At 39.4% G+C, this 16,903-nt stretch overlaps 1 protein-coding gene across 1 annotated transcript; it reads left to right on the forward strand.

The window, feature by feature from the left end:
• Positions 1-8,425: 8,425 nt before the first annotated feature.
• On the forward strand, positions 8,426-9,208 carry LOC149186245 (uncharacterized). The gene has a single exon (XM_089409274.1). It carries the CDS (start codon positions 8,426-8,428, stop codon positions 9,206-9,208), a length of 783 nt encoding a protein of 260 aa, XP_089265400.1.
• The last annotated feature ends 7,695 nt before the right edge of the window (positions 9,209-16,903 follow it).

The raw sequence follows: 16,903 nt of genomic DNA on the forward strand, positions 1-16,903 counted from the left end.
TTCACAAAACAGTCAAGAGGTTTAGAAGGAAAATAAAAGAAATCACAACGGGAAAGGTTCCGAACAATACCCTGGAGATAGTAAATGCGGCCGTACAAACAGAATTATATGAAGAGAGGGCTACAAGAACTCAAACTGAGCCCATACCTACTCAAACAATCATCGCTCAAGAGGAACAACATGCAATTTTAGTAGACATGGCTACTCAGATGGAGGTTTGGACCTCCCATAATAAAGAAATGCAGACAGAAGATATCCTTTCTCATAGCATAAGCACTCAGACAGGCATACAAGCCAAGGACATCACGACATACAATAACCCCATTATACTTAATTTTCAGGAAGAATTGGCACAAGCTCGGATCGCGTTGGAATGACTTGAACAAGAAACCATTTCTCGGCAGAAATATCAAGAGTTGCAGAAACAACTTTGGGAAATGAATGCAACAGAGAGCGAGACTTTCGACATATGCAGAAAGGCAGAAAAAAAATAGAGAAGATCAAGCTCAAATTAGATAGGGTCATAGGTCAGACAGACACCATATGCTCACTATATACAGATGTCTTGGCATGTAGGTCTCCCGCCACCAATTATGCCTTGTTTTTGTTAGAATGATACCTGTTGTTGAAAATTAAAGTCGTGAGAGCTAGAAAGCCAATTGAATTAAGAACAATTGAATATTTTATAAATTGCTACAAACAACATGGTGTAAAGGTTCAAAGGCTTCTTTGTGAGTTTTACCTGCACAATTTTGTATTAGAGAACGAGGTGGAAAAGAACCCTAACCCTTTTGTGGGAGATGTTCAATTCTAGGCCTTTATCTCATTTGTAGTTAATCAACTCAAATGGTTTAAAGCTCATAACGCATTACAAAGACAGGAACATAGATTGGATCTTTGGGTAAGAAGTGAACCTAAGCACCCTTTACAAATGCTTGCCAACCATAAGGATAAGGGGTGATAAAATTTTGGGGCCCATTCATAAGGAGATTGTACAGAAATGAGTATCATATTTCCTCTCCATTCAAGAAAGCTCTCTGGCTGCATCCAAGCTCAGGTGGACAGTCTCCACTAGTAGTGTGCAGGATAGGGAGCCATTTAATTATAGAAATTTTAAAGCAGCTGCGGCCTATTTTGTCACCTATAGCAATCTAATTTTGAGAGAAGGGCCTTATTGGTTAGGATGTTGGTTTCAGAGCCCCATCATTTGGTATCCTCTGAAGGTTATCGGGCTATCTACGAATTTCCTGAACGAAAGGAAGGGCCCGCTTTTGTGCTCCTTGCTCCACATCATGGTTTTAGACCAAATTTTGATGCTCCATCTCCAGCCTACTCTTTAACTGCATTGCATAAGAACTACTTACTTTTCATGAGAACATGAAACAAGGTAAGCAGGGGAGTATGTTGAGTTACGAAATAGGTATGTATTTACTCTTAATTTCATCACTTTTTTCCTCTTTTTTTCTATCTTTCATATCTTAATACGCTAACATATTGGTGGATTATGATAAAAAACAAATGAATTACTTGCAATTAAGATTTAGCCATCGTAACTAACTTTTAATCCTCTTTATGTAGAAAAACAACGAAAGGAATAGTTATTGTTCCCTAACAATGGAAGCACATAAACCAACAAACGAAGAATAGAATGTGTCAGTTGTGGATAGGTTGGAGGATGAATTAGGAGGATCAATGCGAAATAGGAAGGGTGTCTAAAGATAGCATTCAGTTGCAAATCCCTCAGGATCGGGAGATCATGAGGGATCACATTTATCTTTTACCTCTTTCTGATTGTAAAAGAAAACGATTATAGGAGGAAAGGGGATCGATCTCTGTTATTTTAAATTGTAATTTTAATTTACAGATTCGTGTTGTTGGAGAATGTGACCATGTTGTAATGATACTTAAGTTCAATGATTAATATATAATTGAGTTGTTGTTCATTCGTATTCCCTGAAGTAGCTCAACAGTGTTTGTTGGTGGCTAAGGGCCCAGCCTCTAGTGGATTAAACTGTGTCCTTGTGTTATATATTTTTGATGCTCGCAAGTTTGATTGGTTTGATAATTTTCTCATTTTCTGTGAGTTTATCCTATTCGCTATTTACTTCTTTCCTGTATTGAAGTAGTACATTTCCTTTATATTTTTTACAACATTATCATTTGATTCAATTTATGCTTATTCCAGATTCAATTATCTAGATAGAGAATCATATTGATTTAATCAGATGTAAGAGTTTGGTTATCTCTCTTGAACTCTCAGATTGATATCATTTCCATTTGGATTGCTTTGTAGAGATTGAGTATGATTTAGATTGAATCAATTAAGAAGAGATGAGTTATTGCTACTATGCTCTCGGCTGATGTTATTGTTAATTGAATTGCTTGTGTGAGATTTGATTACAATTTTAGCAGAGGATTGAGTCTTGAAGCTTAGATGTCATATTTCCTTTAATGATTGCAATTTGAGTTTATTAGATGCATCCGTTTACTCTTGTATCAAAGGTCTATACTTCATTTTAAGAAACATTACTCTCTGGATTTATAACATACACATATTGTGTACATTCTTGGAATAAAAGGACTTTCCCGGGTTAATGATTAATGTGGGGTAATTAGGAGTTTTAAAAGACACCTTTTATCAACCAACAGAGGGCCGACGGGGGTCATGGCCTATCGACCCATAATTAATATATATTTTTATTTTAATACATTGGATATGGAGGTTGGCGGGGTTGGTGGCCCACCACCCCAAAATTATATATTAGATATAGATATAGATATAGATATAGATATATATATATATATATATATATATATATATATATATATATATATATATATATATATATATATATATATATAGTTATTTATTTATTTATTTAAACAACAATTATTTATTTTTGAGAATTCCAAAACCAAAGGAGACAAATTAAATAGGCCACAAATTCACCCGGAATCCGGCCCAGGTTGGTCGAAATCCGATGGCTGGATTTTGTCCAAATTGCTGCTTCCTTAAGCCTGTCGAGTCACCCAAGTCAACCTTCAACTTTGAATGCTCCTAACTTTCGCATACGAACTCGGTTTGACGAACCGTTCACACCACTGCGATCATGATGATGAGATCTTCAACATGAACCTAGTTTGAGCACAATCCAAACACTTTTATTTTTGACCCTTCCTGAATCCTCTTGGACTTCTGCATGTGCCTGGAGCCACCTAGATCAATCCTCCCCACTGAGAAGATTTTGGACCCCAAAAGCATTTACACTTAGCACATTGTTTGTGTCCTTTTCAACCCACACTTTTGATCACCTACATGCGAAACTAGTACATTCTTCACAATCATGCACACCACACATGACTTAAAAACCCTTCCTTGGCAAGAGTTTATAGCATACACTCCTTGGCCAAGGATTACATAAAAAGTAATCAATACCTCAACTACTAATAAAGAAAGGCCAAAATATCATTGTTGCATTTTGAAGTGATAGGAAACACACCATCACTTTTACATTTACTGGCAACGTATGATTTACAATGGTGGCCATAACAAGCTACTACCTTAGAAAAACCAACTTAATAAAGTAGACCACCGTGAATGGGGTGGATTCATTTGTTGAACGTGTTCACCTTTCGGCTCCTCTAGTGATGTTTCTAGAGCATGGAGCATCGAACACACATTTTGTTGATGTCCCTCTTTGTTGCAATGTCTACAACAATTATTTTTCCTCCAAACTTTCGAGGATGCCTTGGGACACTTTCCCCTACTGTTCCTTCGGTAATTATTTATGGGGCCCTTACTATCGCCAGAATGTGAGAAGGGAATTTCATCATATCTCATTGGTTGGTTACTAGCTGTATTGGAGCTTTCTCCCATTTCCTTTCTGGCATATCTGAGTCATGCACGACGCGAAAATTCCTCGACTTCGATGGGGTTTACGATGCCTTGGCCTTTGATGCTGAGGCCCTTTCCCTAATACCCCATCTTCTTCAATAGTTTGGATCCAATCCCTGTAGTATGTTTTTCAAAAGAAGCAAATTCATCATCATGAAAATCATATGAAATCGGGGAATCGGTTTTTACCTCCGGATAGTGATGTTGCAGTTTTTCCAAGGCCTCATCCTTGTCTTGCAACTGTCATAGTAATCTTTGTTTTTCTTCCCTTGCCTCCTGTAGAAGCCTCCTTAGCTCAGCATTCTCTGCTTGGATGCGGTGGTTGATCTCCTCAAGTTCTTGGAGTCTTGCTGCAGGGAGTGCCCTTTTCGTTATGTTTGTTGAAATCCTTGATTCATGGCTGGAATCAGACACCAAATCTATGGGTCCTCCTGCCATGATCCCAAGGGCTGCAAACTTCATTTCATTTCCCGAATCAGACCCCAAGTTAATGGGCCTACCTCGTGAAAATCCTGCAACTGCGACCTTCTCATCTTCCTCCAACTCAGAATCTTGGTTTTGTTGCATGGTGGTGACGACCTTTTGCTTCCCCTTTCTATCATTCCTTTCAGGTCTCAACTCAGGGTGCAACTTCCAGCAATTTCCTTTGTCATGCCCCTCTTTCTCACAATGTGTACAAGAGGCATTTTCTCCCCTTCTCTTGGTTGCTACGGTTCTCTTTGGGTGGTCATCTCATTCAGGTGTTCCCCTGTTTTCCAGATGAGTGACCTTTACACTAGCCAAGTCAATGGTAGTTGGTTTAAACAATAATAAGGAATTTCTAATGTAACTATGTAATGATCCAATATACTTAGTTACTACCTCAGGTGAGTCAAGTGCAATGCCCAAATTAAGTGCTTGTTTTCTAAACTCCTCAGTAAAGCTTTGAACATCCCAATCTCTGCCTTGCCTTAAGTATTACTAATCCATTAAGGCTTTTTGCTTATAACCCAAGGGATAAAATTGTTCCTTTAATGCAGAAATGAAACTGGGCCATAAAGAAAGAAGATTATCCACAATCTTACTGCCTCACAATTTGCTCTCCCATGAGACGAGAGTAGTGCCACTCAGTTGAAGAGATGCCAACTAAATCTTTTCCTCATCCTCCTTGATCTGCTGAATCCTGCAGTAGATTTCAATCTGCCAAATCCAGTTATTAAGCTATTCTACATTACTTTCACCGTTATACATGGGAAGATCAAATTTGACATCTAATTTAAAGAAATGTTTCTTAGAAGCACCCCTTGAACTTCTATGATGATGGTGACAAGAGGAAGAAGAGCTTTCACTCATGGAAGGATAAGGAGGGGGTTCTCCTCCACCATTTCCATGCACTGACCCTTGTTCTTAAAAGCAACTGATCGAAATTTTTTGCCATTGTATAGAAGGTTTTGCGGAAATTGAGCCCCTCTTCATAACGAGCCTCTTCATCTTCCATGTTTCTCCTTCAATGTGCACGCCCAACATCGGGATCGAAAGACCTTAGTTTCCCTTCACCTCTTCGGAGCTTGTTTCTTGTTAGCATACAAACATGCAATTCACATCTACAAAGACTAGCTCTGATACCACTTGATCCCAAAAATATTTTCCATGTGATGCATTAAAGAATTACATATTAAGGTTGCATTTATCCATGGAAATACAAGTGCATAAAAGAAGAGGAAGAGAAGAATAGCAAGTCACGCATAGAAGACACCAGATTGATATCAAAGTTCGTCTAGGAGGGACTACATCTCCGGGCCCTGCTCGAATTAGTGGGGAGGCCCTGTTTTCATTAGATGGCAAAATAATAAAAATACATCAAAAGTCAAAATGACGACCTTATACCTCCAAAATTGAAGAAGCCCGAAAATTGCATATCTCTGATGGAGAAACGGATAGCACCATTGAGTCTGTGGTGTCGAGAAATGCTAAAACCATATAAAATTTGTCGAAAACTGACAAAGTGAAAATCTAGCCCTGTGGAGAAATTGCTCAGATCATGGTTCTCGCCCCCTCTCTACACTGCTCATGGTTTCGCCACCTACAATGGATCTACCTCGAAATGCGTGCACACTCTTCTCCCCTGGCGCACTGATCAAATAGGTTTATTTAATGTTTTGGAAGGTAGATTAACCAAGAATATGGTTAGTGGATTGGTAAATTTAGGAATTTATTGAGGAGGGGTCGGGGAGTAAAATCCCACCCCTCTCGAATTAACCCACATAATAATCTTTTTGTTAAAGTTTGGGGTGGAGGGTCCGCTATTTTGGGTGGCCCGCCCCCATCTCCGTTGGCGATTTTTGTACCTACAGGAGGTGGAGAGGGCAGCGTGGTTGACAGCCCACACCCCCACCTTTAATGGTAACATTGATGAGCGGCCCCGAGGATGGTGGGGTCATGACCACTCACCCATTAATTAATTGTTTGCTTCGGTGGTTGAAGGAGGGCTAGCAGGGGTCATGGCCTGTCACCCAATAATTAATATATTTTTTTATTTTAATACATTGTATAAGGGGGGTGGTGGGATTGGTGGCTCACCACCCCAAAATTATATATATTTTTTTCTTTATTTAAACAACAATTATTCATGTTTCAAATTAACATCGAGTATGAACGAAGTATATACTTTTCTAATGTAATGTTTTGTCTAAGGATAAGACTAGAGTGATTGTCAGGAGCGGACATGAGGGTTTTGTAGTCTAGGGTTTCGCCAAAGAAAGGATAGAGGGGGTGTCGAACACTGTAGCAGCGTACAAGGGCAGATCACAAGCAAGAGGATCAGACTACAAAAACTAGATTAGGAAAAGTTTAAAAACGAGAAGCCTGGGGGGTAAAAAGAATTTCAAGAACTGAAGGAAAGCAATGGAAACGGAGCAGGGGAGGGGAGAGATCCCCTCCTACAAAGCAATGACAACAGGGGAAGCGCGGAAGGAACGGCAGAAGGAAGGAGCTAAAACAAGCGAAAGAGAGACTTCAGCAACAGGAACGAAAAGGAAAACAGGATTAACAAGCAAATGTCTGCCGAGGGCAACGAACAAACCTAGGTTCGTAATACCTAATAACAGATTAAAGGAATATAGAAGTTATATGAAGGATTATGCTTTGATCTGTAAATTTGTAGGGTTCTGGCCAGCAGAGAAAGATCTTTTCAGATGGATCCAACAAAGGTGGAAACCAAAAGGACATGTGGAAATAAATCTGGGGGCGAAGGGCTTTTTTACAATAATATTCTCCAATCTAGAGGACAAGGAAAGGATCTTTGAGGGAGGACCTTACTTCATGAACAGTGCTGGATTATTTATGAGACATTGGGTAGACTGTTACAACCCAGAAAAGGAAAAAATTCTAGCAGTTCCAGTATGGATCAGACTCTTTGGTTTACCAATAGAATTCTGGGACCCAGAAATCCTTGAGGGTATAGGGAACGCAGTAGGATCTTTTGTGAAAGTGGCAGAATCGACAAAGAGGGGAAGATATACAACATACGCAAGAATCTGTGTATATGAATATAACAGAGCCACTTCCAGACACAATAGAGTTGGAATACCATGACGAGATCTGGCACCAACCAATTGATTATGAGCATATCCCTTTTCGCTGCAGAAGATGCCATGAGTATGGACACCTATACCGAGAATGCCCTATCACGTTATCAGAAAAGGAAAAGGAAGCAGATAATGAAAGGAGAAACACGGCGAAGGAATTAGGACAGGAGGATGAGAACTTCAGAGAAGTGCAGAGAAAGAAAAAAGGAGGGAACAACAAGACAGAGTTGGACAAACAAAAAGGAATCAATACTATAGAATCCCAAAACAAATTCCAAGTCTTACAGGAAGAAGAAGTGGAAATAGAGGAGAAAGAAGATGAGGAAATATAAGGAATGGAGGTCATAAAGGAGAATGTAGATAAAGGGGTAGATCAAGTAGATAAAGGTCAAGAGGTAACAGAGGAATCAATAGAAAACCAAGAGGATCAATGAAGAATGGAAATAGATCCACAGAAAAAAAAGGCGAGGAAGAAGAACAAGTAATGAGGAAGCTTTTGTAGGAATGGAAGACGCTCGATGAAAGATTTATTCCAGAGGAACCGAAGCAGATGTATAAAGAAGCCTTTGAAAGATACAAAGAGAAAAAAGGAAGAACTGAAGACAGAAGAATTGGGAATATGGAGATGCAAGAAACCCAAAATCTAGGAATGAGCAATACTGGCAAAGGAGGTAGAAAAACAGGTAGAAGAACACTGAGTGAAACAATTCAAGAAGTGGGAGAAATGTTGGTGAATTCAGGAAGAGTTATACCTCTTAGAGGTATTTCAAACCCCCCCCCCCAAACTATTGAGATGATCATCACAAGCTGGAACATAAGATGCCTCAACAGTAGAGGCAAGCATAGGTATTTAAATGACAGACTGAAAAAAGATAAGCCTAGCATAATGATAGTACAAGAAACAAAAATAAGTACAGAGAAAATGAGAGATATCTTGAATAGAAACAAGAATAGATATGAAATGATGGGACAGGATGTGATTGGGAGTGCGGGAGGTTTGGTAATAATTTGGAACCCAGAAGAAATACAAATAGACAATTGGATAAGTTTCCCAAGAATCCTAACAGGAACTGCAAAGATTATAGGAACAACAGAGGAGGTTATTTTAACAGGTGTTTATGGACCTCATACCCAAAGAGAACGGGAAAACTTTCTGCAAAATCTAAAAGAAATGAGGACTCTAATCCCTGAAAAACCGTGGATAGTAGGAGGGGATTTCAATCTGATTAGAAGCTTAGAGGAGAAAAGAGGAGGTCTAAGAAGAATGGATACAACTATGGAACAGTTTGGAGATATGATAAGGGAGCAGGGACTGGTTGATATTCAAACTATAAATGGAAATCATACTTGGAACAACCGAAGAGGGGGAGCTAACCAAATTGCATCACGACTTGACAGATTCTTAATTTCTGAACAAATCATGATGAAAGATGTTTTCATAGAAGCCAAAATTCTACTGGTTGCAGGATCTGATCATTGGCCGATTAAGATGGAAATAGATCTCAAACAAAGACCTAATAACAGACCATTTAGATTCGAAGCATTTTGGCTTAGAAACGAGGGGCTGATAGAGAAACTTGAAGAATGGTGGAAGAAGAGCGAACAAAAAGGAAAAAATAAAATGCATACCTTCCAACTCAAATTAAAAGAGTTGAGGGGCAAAATAAAAAAGTGGAATAAAGAAGAATTTGGAAATATACTGAAGGAGAAACAGCGCCTAGAGCAAAGAATGAATGAGCTGCAATAGATGGATATATTAGAAGGTTTACAGGAAGATAGAATAAAGGAAGAAGGAATTATAATAAATCAACTAGAAGAGAGAAGAAAACAAGAAGAGATCTTATGGAGACAGAAGTCAAGAGTTCAGTAGCTTAGAGAAGGAGAAAGGAATACTAAGTTCTTCCATAAAGCAATGATATAGCGTAGACAAAGAAACAAAATTTTTTCCATTAAGAACCAAGAAGGTCAGCGTATCCTCCAGCATTATGAAATAGAAAAAGTACTGGTTAATCATCTCAAAAATCTTCTAAGTGAAACTTAGGAAAATAGAACAGAGGTTATAATGAAGATAAGCAACGAGATCCCTAAACTGGTAACTAGAGATCAAAATTTGGCATTGATGAGGAAAATTACTATGGAAGAAGTGGAGGAAACAGTTAGGAATATGAAAAGGAACAAAGACCCCGGGCTAGATGGGTATACGGTAGAATTCTACCAAGCAGGATGGCACTTCCTTGCTGAAGAAGTCCTAGAAGTGGTGGAGGAAGCTCGAATTCATCAAAGAATATGGCTAGGTATAAACTCTACTTTGTTAACTCTCATTCCTAAAACTACCCACTCAGATCAAGATGAAGGCTTCTGCCCTATATCTTTATGTAATGTTATCTACAAGATAGTGGCATCAGTGGTGGCCCAGAGGCTGAAATCCATCCTCCCGAACATAATATCCCTAGAACAAACTGGGTTCGTAGAAGGAAGACGGATTTTGGATGGATTAGTGGTGGCCCAGGAAGTAATCCATACCTTAAAAGTGAAAAAGGAAAAAGGAATGCTAATTAAATTAGATCTGTCAAAAGCCTATGATAGATTAAATTGGAGATATTTAGAATCCATACTTCAAGCCTTTGGATTCTGTGATAGATGGGTGAAATGGGTCTTAAGTATGATCTCCATGCCAAATTTTTCCATCTTGCTAAATGGAGCCCCATATGCTACTTTTAATGCTTCAAGAGGCCTTCGACAGGGTGATCCCTTATCCCCCTTTCTCTTCATAATAGCAGCAAAAGGATTAGGCAGATATTTCAAAAAAGAATTAAGAGAAAGAAAAATCCAAGGTCTGAGGTTATGGGGCAATCACACTATAGTCACTCACCAACAGTTCGTGGACGATATCATGATATTCTGTAAAGTATCCCTGAAAGAGGTGAGACGGATAAGGAGAATTTTAGAGGTGTTTATGAAAGGTTCAGGTATGGAGATAAATAATGAAAAATCAAGAATGTTTTTTTTTAATACAGTGGAACCCATCAAAAATCACTTAACCAGAACCTTGTGTTATAGAAAAGGGGAGCTCCCAACAAAGTATTTAGGAACCATGCTCGACTCATCATCCCTAAAAATAGGAAACTGGAGATCCATAATAGAAAAGATCATGAAAAGACTAGAAAATTGGTCTTTCTGCACCCTGAATCTTGCTGCAAGAATTGTACTACTCAAATCAACCATACAGGCGATCCCAATATATCCACTATCAGTAATGGCAACACCAAAAGGGATATGCAACAAGCTGATAGAGATTTATAGAAAATTCCTATGGGGAGGGCCTAAGCAACAAAAGAAATGGGCACTTTGCTCCTGGGATAGCCTAACTAAACCAAAAGAAAAAGGCGGATTAGGTCTAAGGGACCCGTCTGTACTAAATCAAGTTCTAGCAGCAAAACTAAGATGGAGATGGATGCAAGGAGGAAAGGACCTTTGGAAAGAAATATGGACAGCAAAATATAATATGCCATCAACACCTGAAGAAATATTAAGGAAACAAGAAATACCAAGAGGATCAGCTATATGGGAACTGGCCAATCAAAACAGAGAAATAGTAGATGGAAATATATTTTGGGAAATCAAAGGGGGCCAGACAGCGAGATTTTGGGAAGAAGCATGGCAACAAAGGGAGAAAATGGTGAATCTACAGGGAATGCAGGATATTTACAGAATAGGGATAGACAAAGGACTCATCTTGGTCAAAGATTATTGGATAGAAGGAAGAGAAAATGAAGAATGGAGAGAATGGAAAACAATAGAAGATTGGAACAGGAATTCAACGGAGGAACAAAAAATCTTGTTTAGTAAGGAATTAGAATCCAGGAAAATAAAAATCAGAGGAGGTAATGATATCCTACGATGGGGAAAAGAAACTAAAGGAAATTTCACTATTAAGGAAGCATATAATATAAAATTCCAGCAAGATCAGAGGGAAGAGGAGCAGAAATGGAGAAAACTTTGGAAAAATAAATGGTGGCCGAAGATAAAGATGTTCGTGTGGTTGGTAGGAAGGAAACGTATACTAACCTGGGACCAAATCCAAAAAAGAGGATTTTCAGGCCCATCAAGATGCTGTCTCTGCAACCAAGATGGAGAAGACTAGGAACATTTACTAAATGGTTGCAGAGTAGCACAATACCAATGGGATAAGACTAGAGATCTCTTTTCAAAAATCGAACGAAATCCACAAGATATCATACAAACTCTGTGTAATTGGGGAGAAGGAAAATTTAAAAGCTCGGTGGTGAGAAGAGCCTGGAACATGGTGGCAGGATTCAATATGTGGAATATTTGGAAAGAAAGAAATGGAAGAATTTTCCAAAAGAAAATATCAAATCCGAAAGAAGTTTGGCAAAGGACCCTGAGACAAATCAGAGAATCAATTCTTGCAGAAGTATGGACAGAGGAAGATTGGAAAACCTCTGAAGAAGAAGCAGAAATCCTAAGAAGGTTGAACTTGGAACAAGGGATGGTCTTTCAACAAAAAACAAAGCAACAATAACCTATTGTTACCAAAAGTCTTGCAGTCTTCCGAAGGCCACAGGAAGGGTTTATCAAGCTCAACTTTGACGAAGCGGCAAAGGGGAATCCAGGTCCAGCAGGATACGGAGGAATTTTTAGAGACAGTCAAGGAAATATAGAATGGATTTATGCAAACATGGAGGAACTATGAGTAATAATGAAGTGGAATTCATGGAAGCTTATCAAGGCCTCAAAATTGCGATAAGAAATGGATATAGAAAGGTAGAGATCGAAGGCGACTCAGCCTTGGTTATAAGCACCATAAAAAAACTAATACAAGGGAAACAGTGGGAGCAGGTAGCCAAAAGCTGGAGAACAGTGAGCCTGGTCCAAGAAATTGAAGAAATACTGAAAGGTATAGAATACAAGACCACCTCTCACGTCAAGCGAGAAGGAAATAAACCTGCGGATTTCTTGCCCAATTGGGGAAGCAAGGAATTAATAGGGAAAGTGGATGATAGTTGGACAAACCAAATGGAGATGACAAGATGGGAAAGTTTAAGACAACTCATAGAACACGATACCCATGAAACAATATAATTGCAATCAAAAAACCATGGAGCTCCTGAGCGGGATGACAAGGCAGGAGAATTCGGCAACAAAGATAGGATAGAAGGACGGCGGCCACACTTCCCTGACCACAGTAATTAATGATAATTCAGAGAAGTAGGTACGGAAATCAAATCAAAACTCAAGAAACATCGCAGAGAGTATCATGCAAGTAATAAGGGAGAAAGGAAGTGGAGGACAAATGCATCATAAACAGAAAGGTGGTGATAAAACTATAAGGCAGAACAAGAGAAGGATGAGAGACAGCAAGACGTTGAAGAAGGTGGCAAGGAAAGGAGAGACCTAGCAGAGGAATAAAAACCAACGACTTAAGCGAGTCAAGATGACAGCGAGTTGGGATAAAGAAGTTCAGTCAGAGCAAGAAGATTACAGAGACAGACAATTCGATCGGAGCAGAATAAAAATTGAGGTCGAAAGCTCAGAAGACATGGAGATTAACCAGGATGAGGGTTTCCTGAGGGGAACTTTTGAAATAGGACAGATCATTAAAAATGTTAAACGAGGTAGAACAGGCAGAAGAGAGAGAGGACGCAGACGAAGAGGTAAGGGCCGACCTCGGCATGAAAACAAGGGAGAGGAGGGAAACCAGACATGGGAAAAACAAAAAAGGGGGAGGAAATCTATCCGTAGGATGGCTCATGAGGCAGAGCAGGCTTACAATCAAGAAACAAATGAAGACATTCGAAAAATCATAGATGTCATGGAAAACAAAGTCCTGGAAGAACCGTCAGACCCTGAGATGGAAGAGTGGAAATCTCAGATGCTAGATCCAGGCAATACCAGAGGTAGACTAACCCTATACCGTCAAGATCTCCACATTTACTGGGTCCTGAGGCACCTTTTGGCCAAGGCAATGGAACAGGTCGCTGGAGAAATGGTGGAGATGGCCCAGGAATCGCTGGCAGCAAGAAAGGAGATGGCTAATGTTGAAGTTATAATGCGTCAATAGAATGACCAGATCAAGGAGATACATGGGATGTTGAAGGAACTGGTAAAAACCAAGGACAATAACGAAACCAAAAAGGGAAGCATGGAGACTTGAGAGGCTAGTCAACTCTCTCTTTTTGACTTTTGTTGCTACAGATCTGTTTTGGGAATTTGATTGCATGTTACAACAATCAGTAGTGAAGATAGGTATTTAAGTAGATCTTAGAAAAAACAGTCTCTGAAAACAATCTGATTATGAAGGTTTAATGTCTTGTAAGATTTTTTTCTGACGGTATGAAAAAAGAAAAACAGTACCGAATGCATGATGAAGAGGAACCAACAGATCCGGTTTCCCATATGGGAGGATTGAGGTTCCTTAGTATGCAATTTTCATTTTTTTGTAGATAATAGAAATTCCTTAGCTTACAAAAAAAAAAACAACAATTAGTCATTTTTGAAAATTCGAAAAATGAGTGGAGGAGACAAATTAAACAGGGCACAAATTCACCTGGAATCTGGCCCAGGTTGGTCTGAATCTAGTGGCCAGATTTTTTCCATTTCTTCCTCCTTAACCCTGCCTAGTCACCCAAGTCAACCCTGAACTTTGACTGCTCCTAACTTTTGCATACAGACTCAGTTTGATGAACTGTTCACACCACCGCGATCACGACGACGAGATATTCAACATGAACCTAGTTCGAGCACAATCCAAAAAATTTGATTTTTGACCCTTCCTAAGTCCTCTTGGACTTCTGCATGTGTCTGGAGCCACCTGGATCAATCCTCCCCACTGAGGAGCTTTTGGACCCCAAAAGCATTTACACTTAGCACACTGTTTGTGTCCTTTTCAACCCACACTTTCGATCACCTGCACATGAAACTAGTACATTCTTTGCAATCATGCACACCACACATGACTTAACAACCCTTCCTTGCCAAGAGTTTATAGCACACACTCCTTGGCCAAGGATTACATAAAAAGTAATCAATACCTCAACTACTAATAAAGAAAGGCCAAAATATCATCATTGCATTTTGAAGTGATAGGAAACACACCATCACTTTTACATTTACTTGCAATGTATGATTTACAATGGTGGCCATAACAAGCTACTACCTTAGAAAAACCAACTTAATAAAGTAGACCACCATGAATGGGGTGGATTCATTTGTTGAACATGTTCACCTTTCAGCTCCTCTAGCGATGTTTCTAGAGCATGGAACATCGGACACGCGGTTTGTTGGTGTCCCTCTTTGTTGCAATGACGACAATGAATCTTTTTCCTCCAAACTTTCGGGGCTGCCTTGGGGCACTTTCCCTTGGTGCCCCTCGAGTCAGTGTTTATGGGGCCCTCACTATAGCTGGACTATGAGGAAGGAATTTCATCATCTGTCGTTGGCTGGTTACTAGCTGTATTGGAGCTTTCTCCCATTTCCTTTTTGGTGTATCCGAGTCCTGCATGACACGGAAATTCCTCGACTTCGATGAGGTTTACGATGCCTTGGAATTTGATGTCGAAGACCTTTCCCTGATACACCATCTTCTTCAATATTTTGGATCCAATCCCTGTAGTATGTTTTTCAAAAGCAGTGAATTCATCATCATGAAAATCATATGAAATCAGGGAATTGCTTTTTACCTCCGGATAATGATGTTGCAGCTTTTCCAAGGCCTCATCCTTGGTTTACAAATGGCATAGTAATATTTCTTTTTCTTCCTTTGCCTCCTGTAGAAGCCTCATTAGCTCAGCATTCTCTTCTTGGATGCGGTGGTTGATCTCTTCAAGTTCTTGGAGTCCTACTGTGGGGAGTTCCCTTTTCGTTATGTATGTTAAAATCCTTGATTCATGGCCGGAATCAGACCCCAAATATATGGGCCCTCCTGCCACGATCCCAAGGCTACAAACTTCATTTCATCACTGAAATCAACCCCCAAGTCAATGGGCCCACCTCGTGCAAATATTTTAGCTGCAACCTTCTCATCTTTCTCTGACTCGGAATCTTGGTTTTGTTGCACGGTGGTGATGACCTTTTGCTTCCCATTTCTATCATTCCTTTCAGGTCTCAGCTCAGGTTGCAACTTCCAACAATTTTCTTCATCATGCCCCTCTTTCTTACAATGTGTATAGGAGGGCTTTGCTCCCATTCTCTTGGTTGTTGTGGTTCTCCTTGGGTGGTCATCTCGTTCAGGTGTTCCCCTATATTTCTCATGAATGGCCTTTACACTAGCCGATTCAATGGTAATAGGTTCAAACAATAATAATGAATGTCTAGTGTAACTATGTAATGATACAATATACTTAGTTACTACTTCAGGTGAGTCAAGTGAAATGCCCAAATTAAGTGCTTGTTTTCTAAACTCCTCGGTAAAGATTTGAACATCCATCCTGACCTCCACCTTGCCTTAAGTATTTCCAATCCATTAAGGCTTTTTGCTTATAACCCAAGGGATAAAATTGTTCCTTTAATGTAGAAATGAAACTAGGCCATGAGGAAAGAAGATTACCCACACTCTTACTACTTCGCAATTAGCTCTGCCACGAGACAAGAGCCGTGCCACTCAGTCGAAGAGAGGCCAACTGAATCTTTGCCTCATCCTCTTCAATCTACTGAATCCTGTAGTAGATCTCAATTTGCCTAATCTAGTTATTAAGATTTTTTGCATTACTTTCACCATTATACATGGGAAGATCAAATTTTAAATCTAATTTAAAGAAAGGTTTCTTAGATGCACCCCTTGAATTTCTACGATGATGGTGATGAGAGGAAGAAGATCTTTCACTCGTGGTAGGAGAAGGATGGCGTTCTTCTCCACTGTTTCCATGCACTAACCCTTGTTCTTTTTCCTTTTTCCCTTCATCTTTATCCAGCCATGAAAGCAACTGACTGACATTTTCTACTATTCTATAGAAGGTTTTGCGGAAATTGAGCTCCTCTTCATAACGAGCCTCTTCATCTGCAATGTTTCTCCTTCGATGTGCATGCCTTGCTTCGGGTTCAAAAGGCCTTTGTTTCCATTCACCTCTTCGGAGCCTATTTCTTGTTAGCATACAAACATAAAATTCATATCTACAAAGACCAGCTTTGATGCCACTTGATCCCAAAAATCTTTTCCTTGTGATGCATTAAAGAATTACATATTAAGCTTGCATTTATCCATGGAATTACAAGTGCATAAAAGAAGAGGAAGAGAAGAATAGTAAGTCATGCATAGAAGACACCGGATTGATATCAGAGTTCGTCCAAGAGGCACTACATCTCCAGGCCCTGTTCGAATTAGTGGGGAGGCCCTATTTTCATATATGGCAAAATAATGAAAATGTATCAAAAGTCAAAATGACAACCTTATACCTCTAAAATTGAAGAAGCCAAAAATTACAAA

This window comes from Pinus tabuliformis, chromosome 3_1, assembly GCF_031772625.1.
Source record: "Pinus tabuliformis cultivar Carrire ecotype Pingquan chromosome 3_1, CPIR1, whole genome shotgun sequence".
Classification (NCBI taxonomy): domain Eukaryota; kingdom Viridiplantae; phylum Streptophyta; class Pinopsida; order Pinales; family Pinaceae; genus Pinus; species Pinus tabuliformis.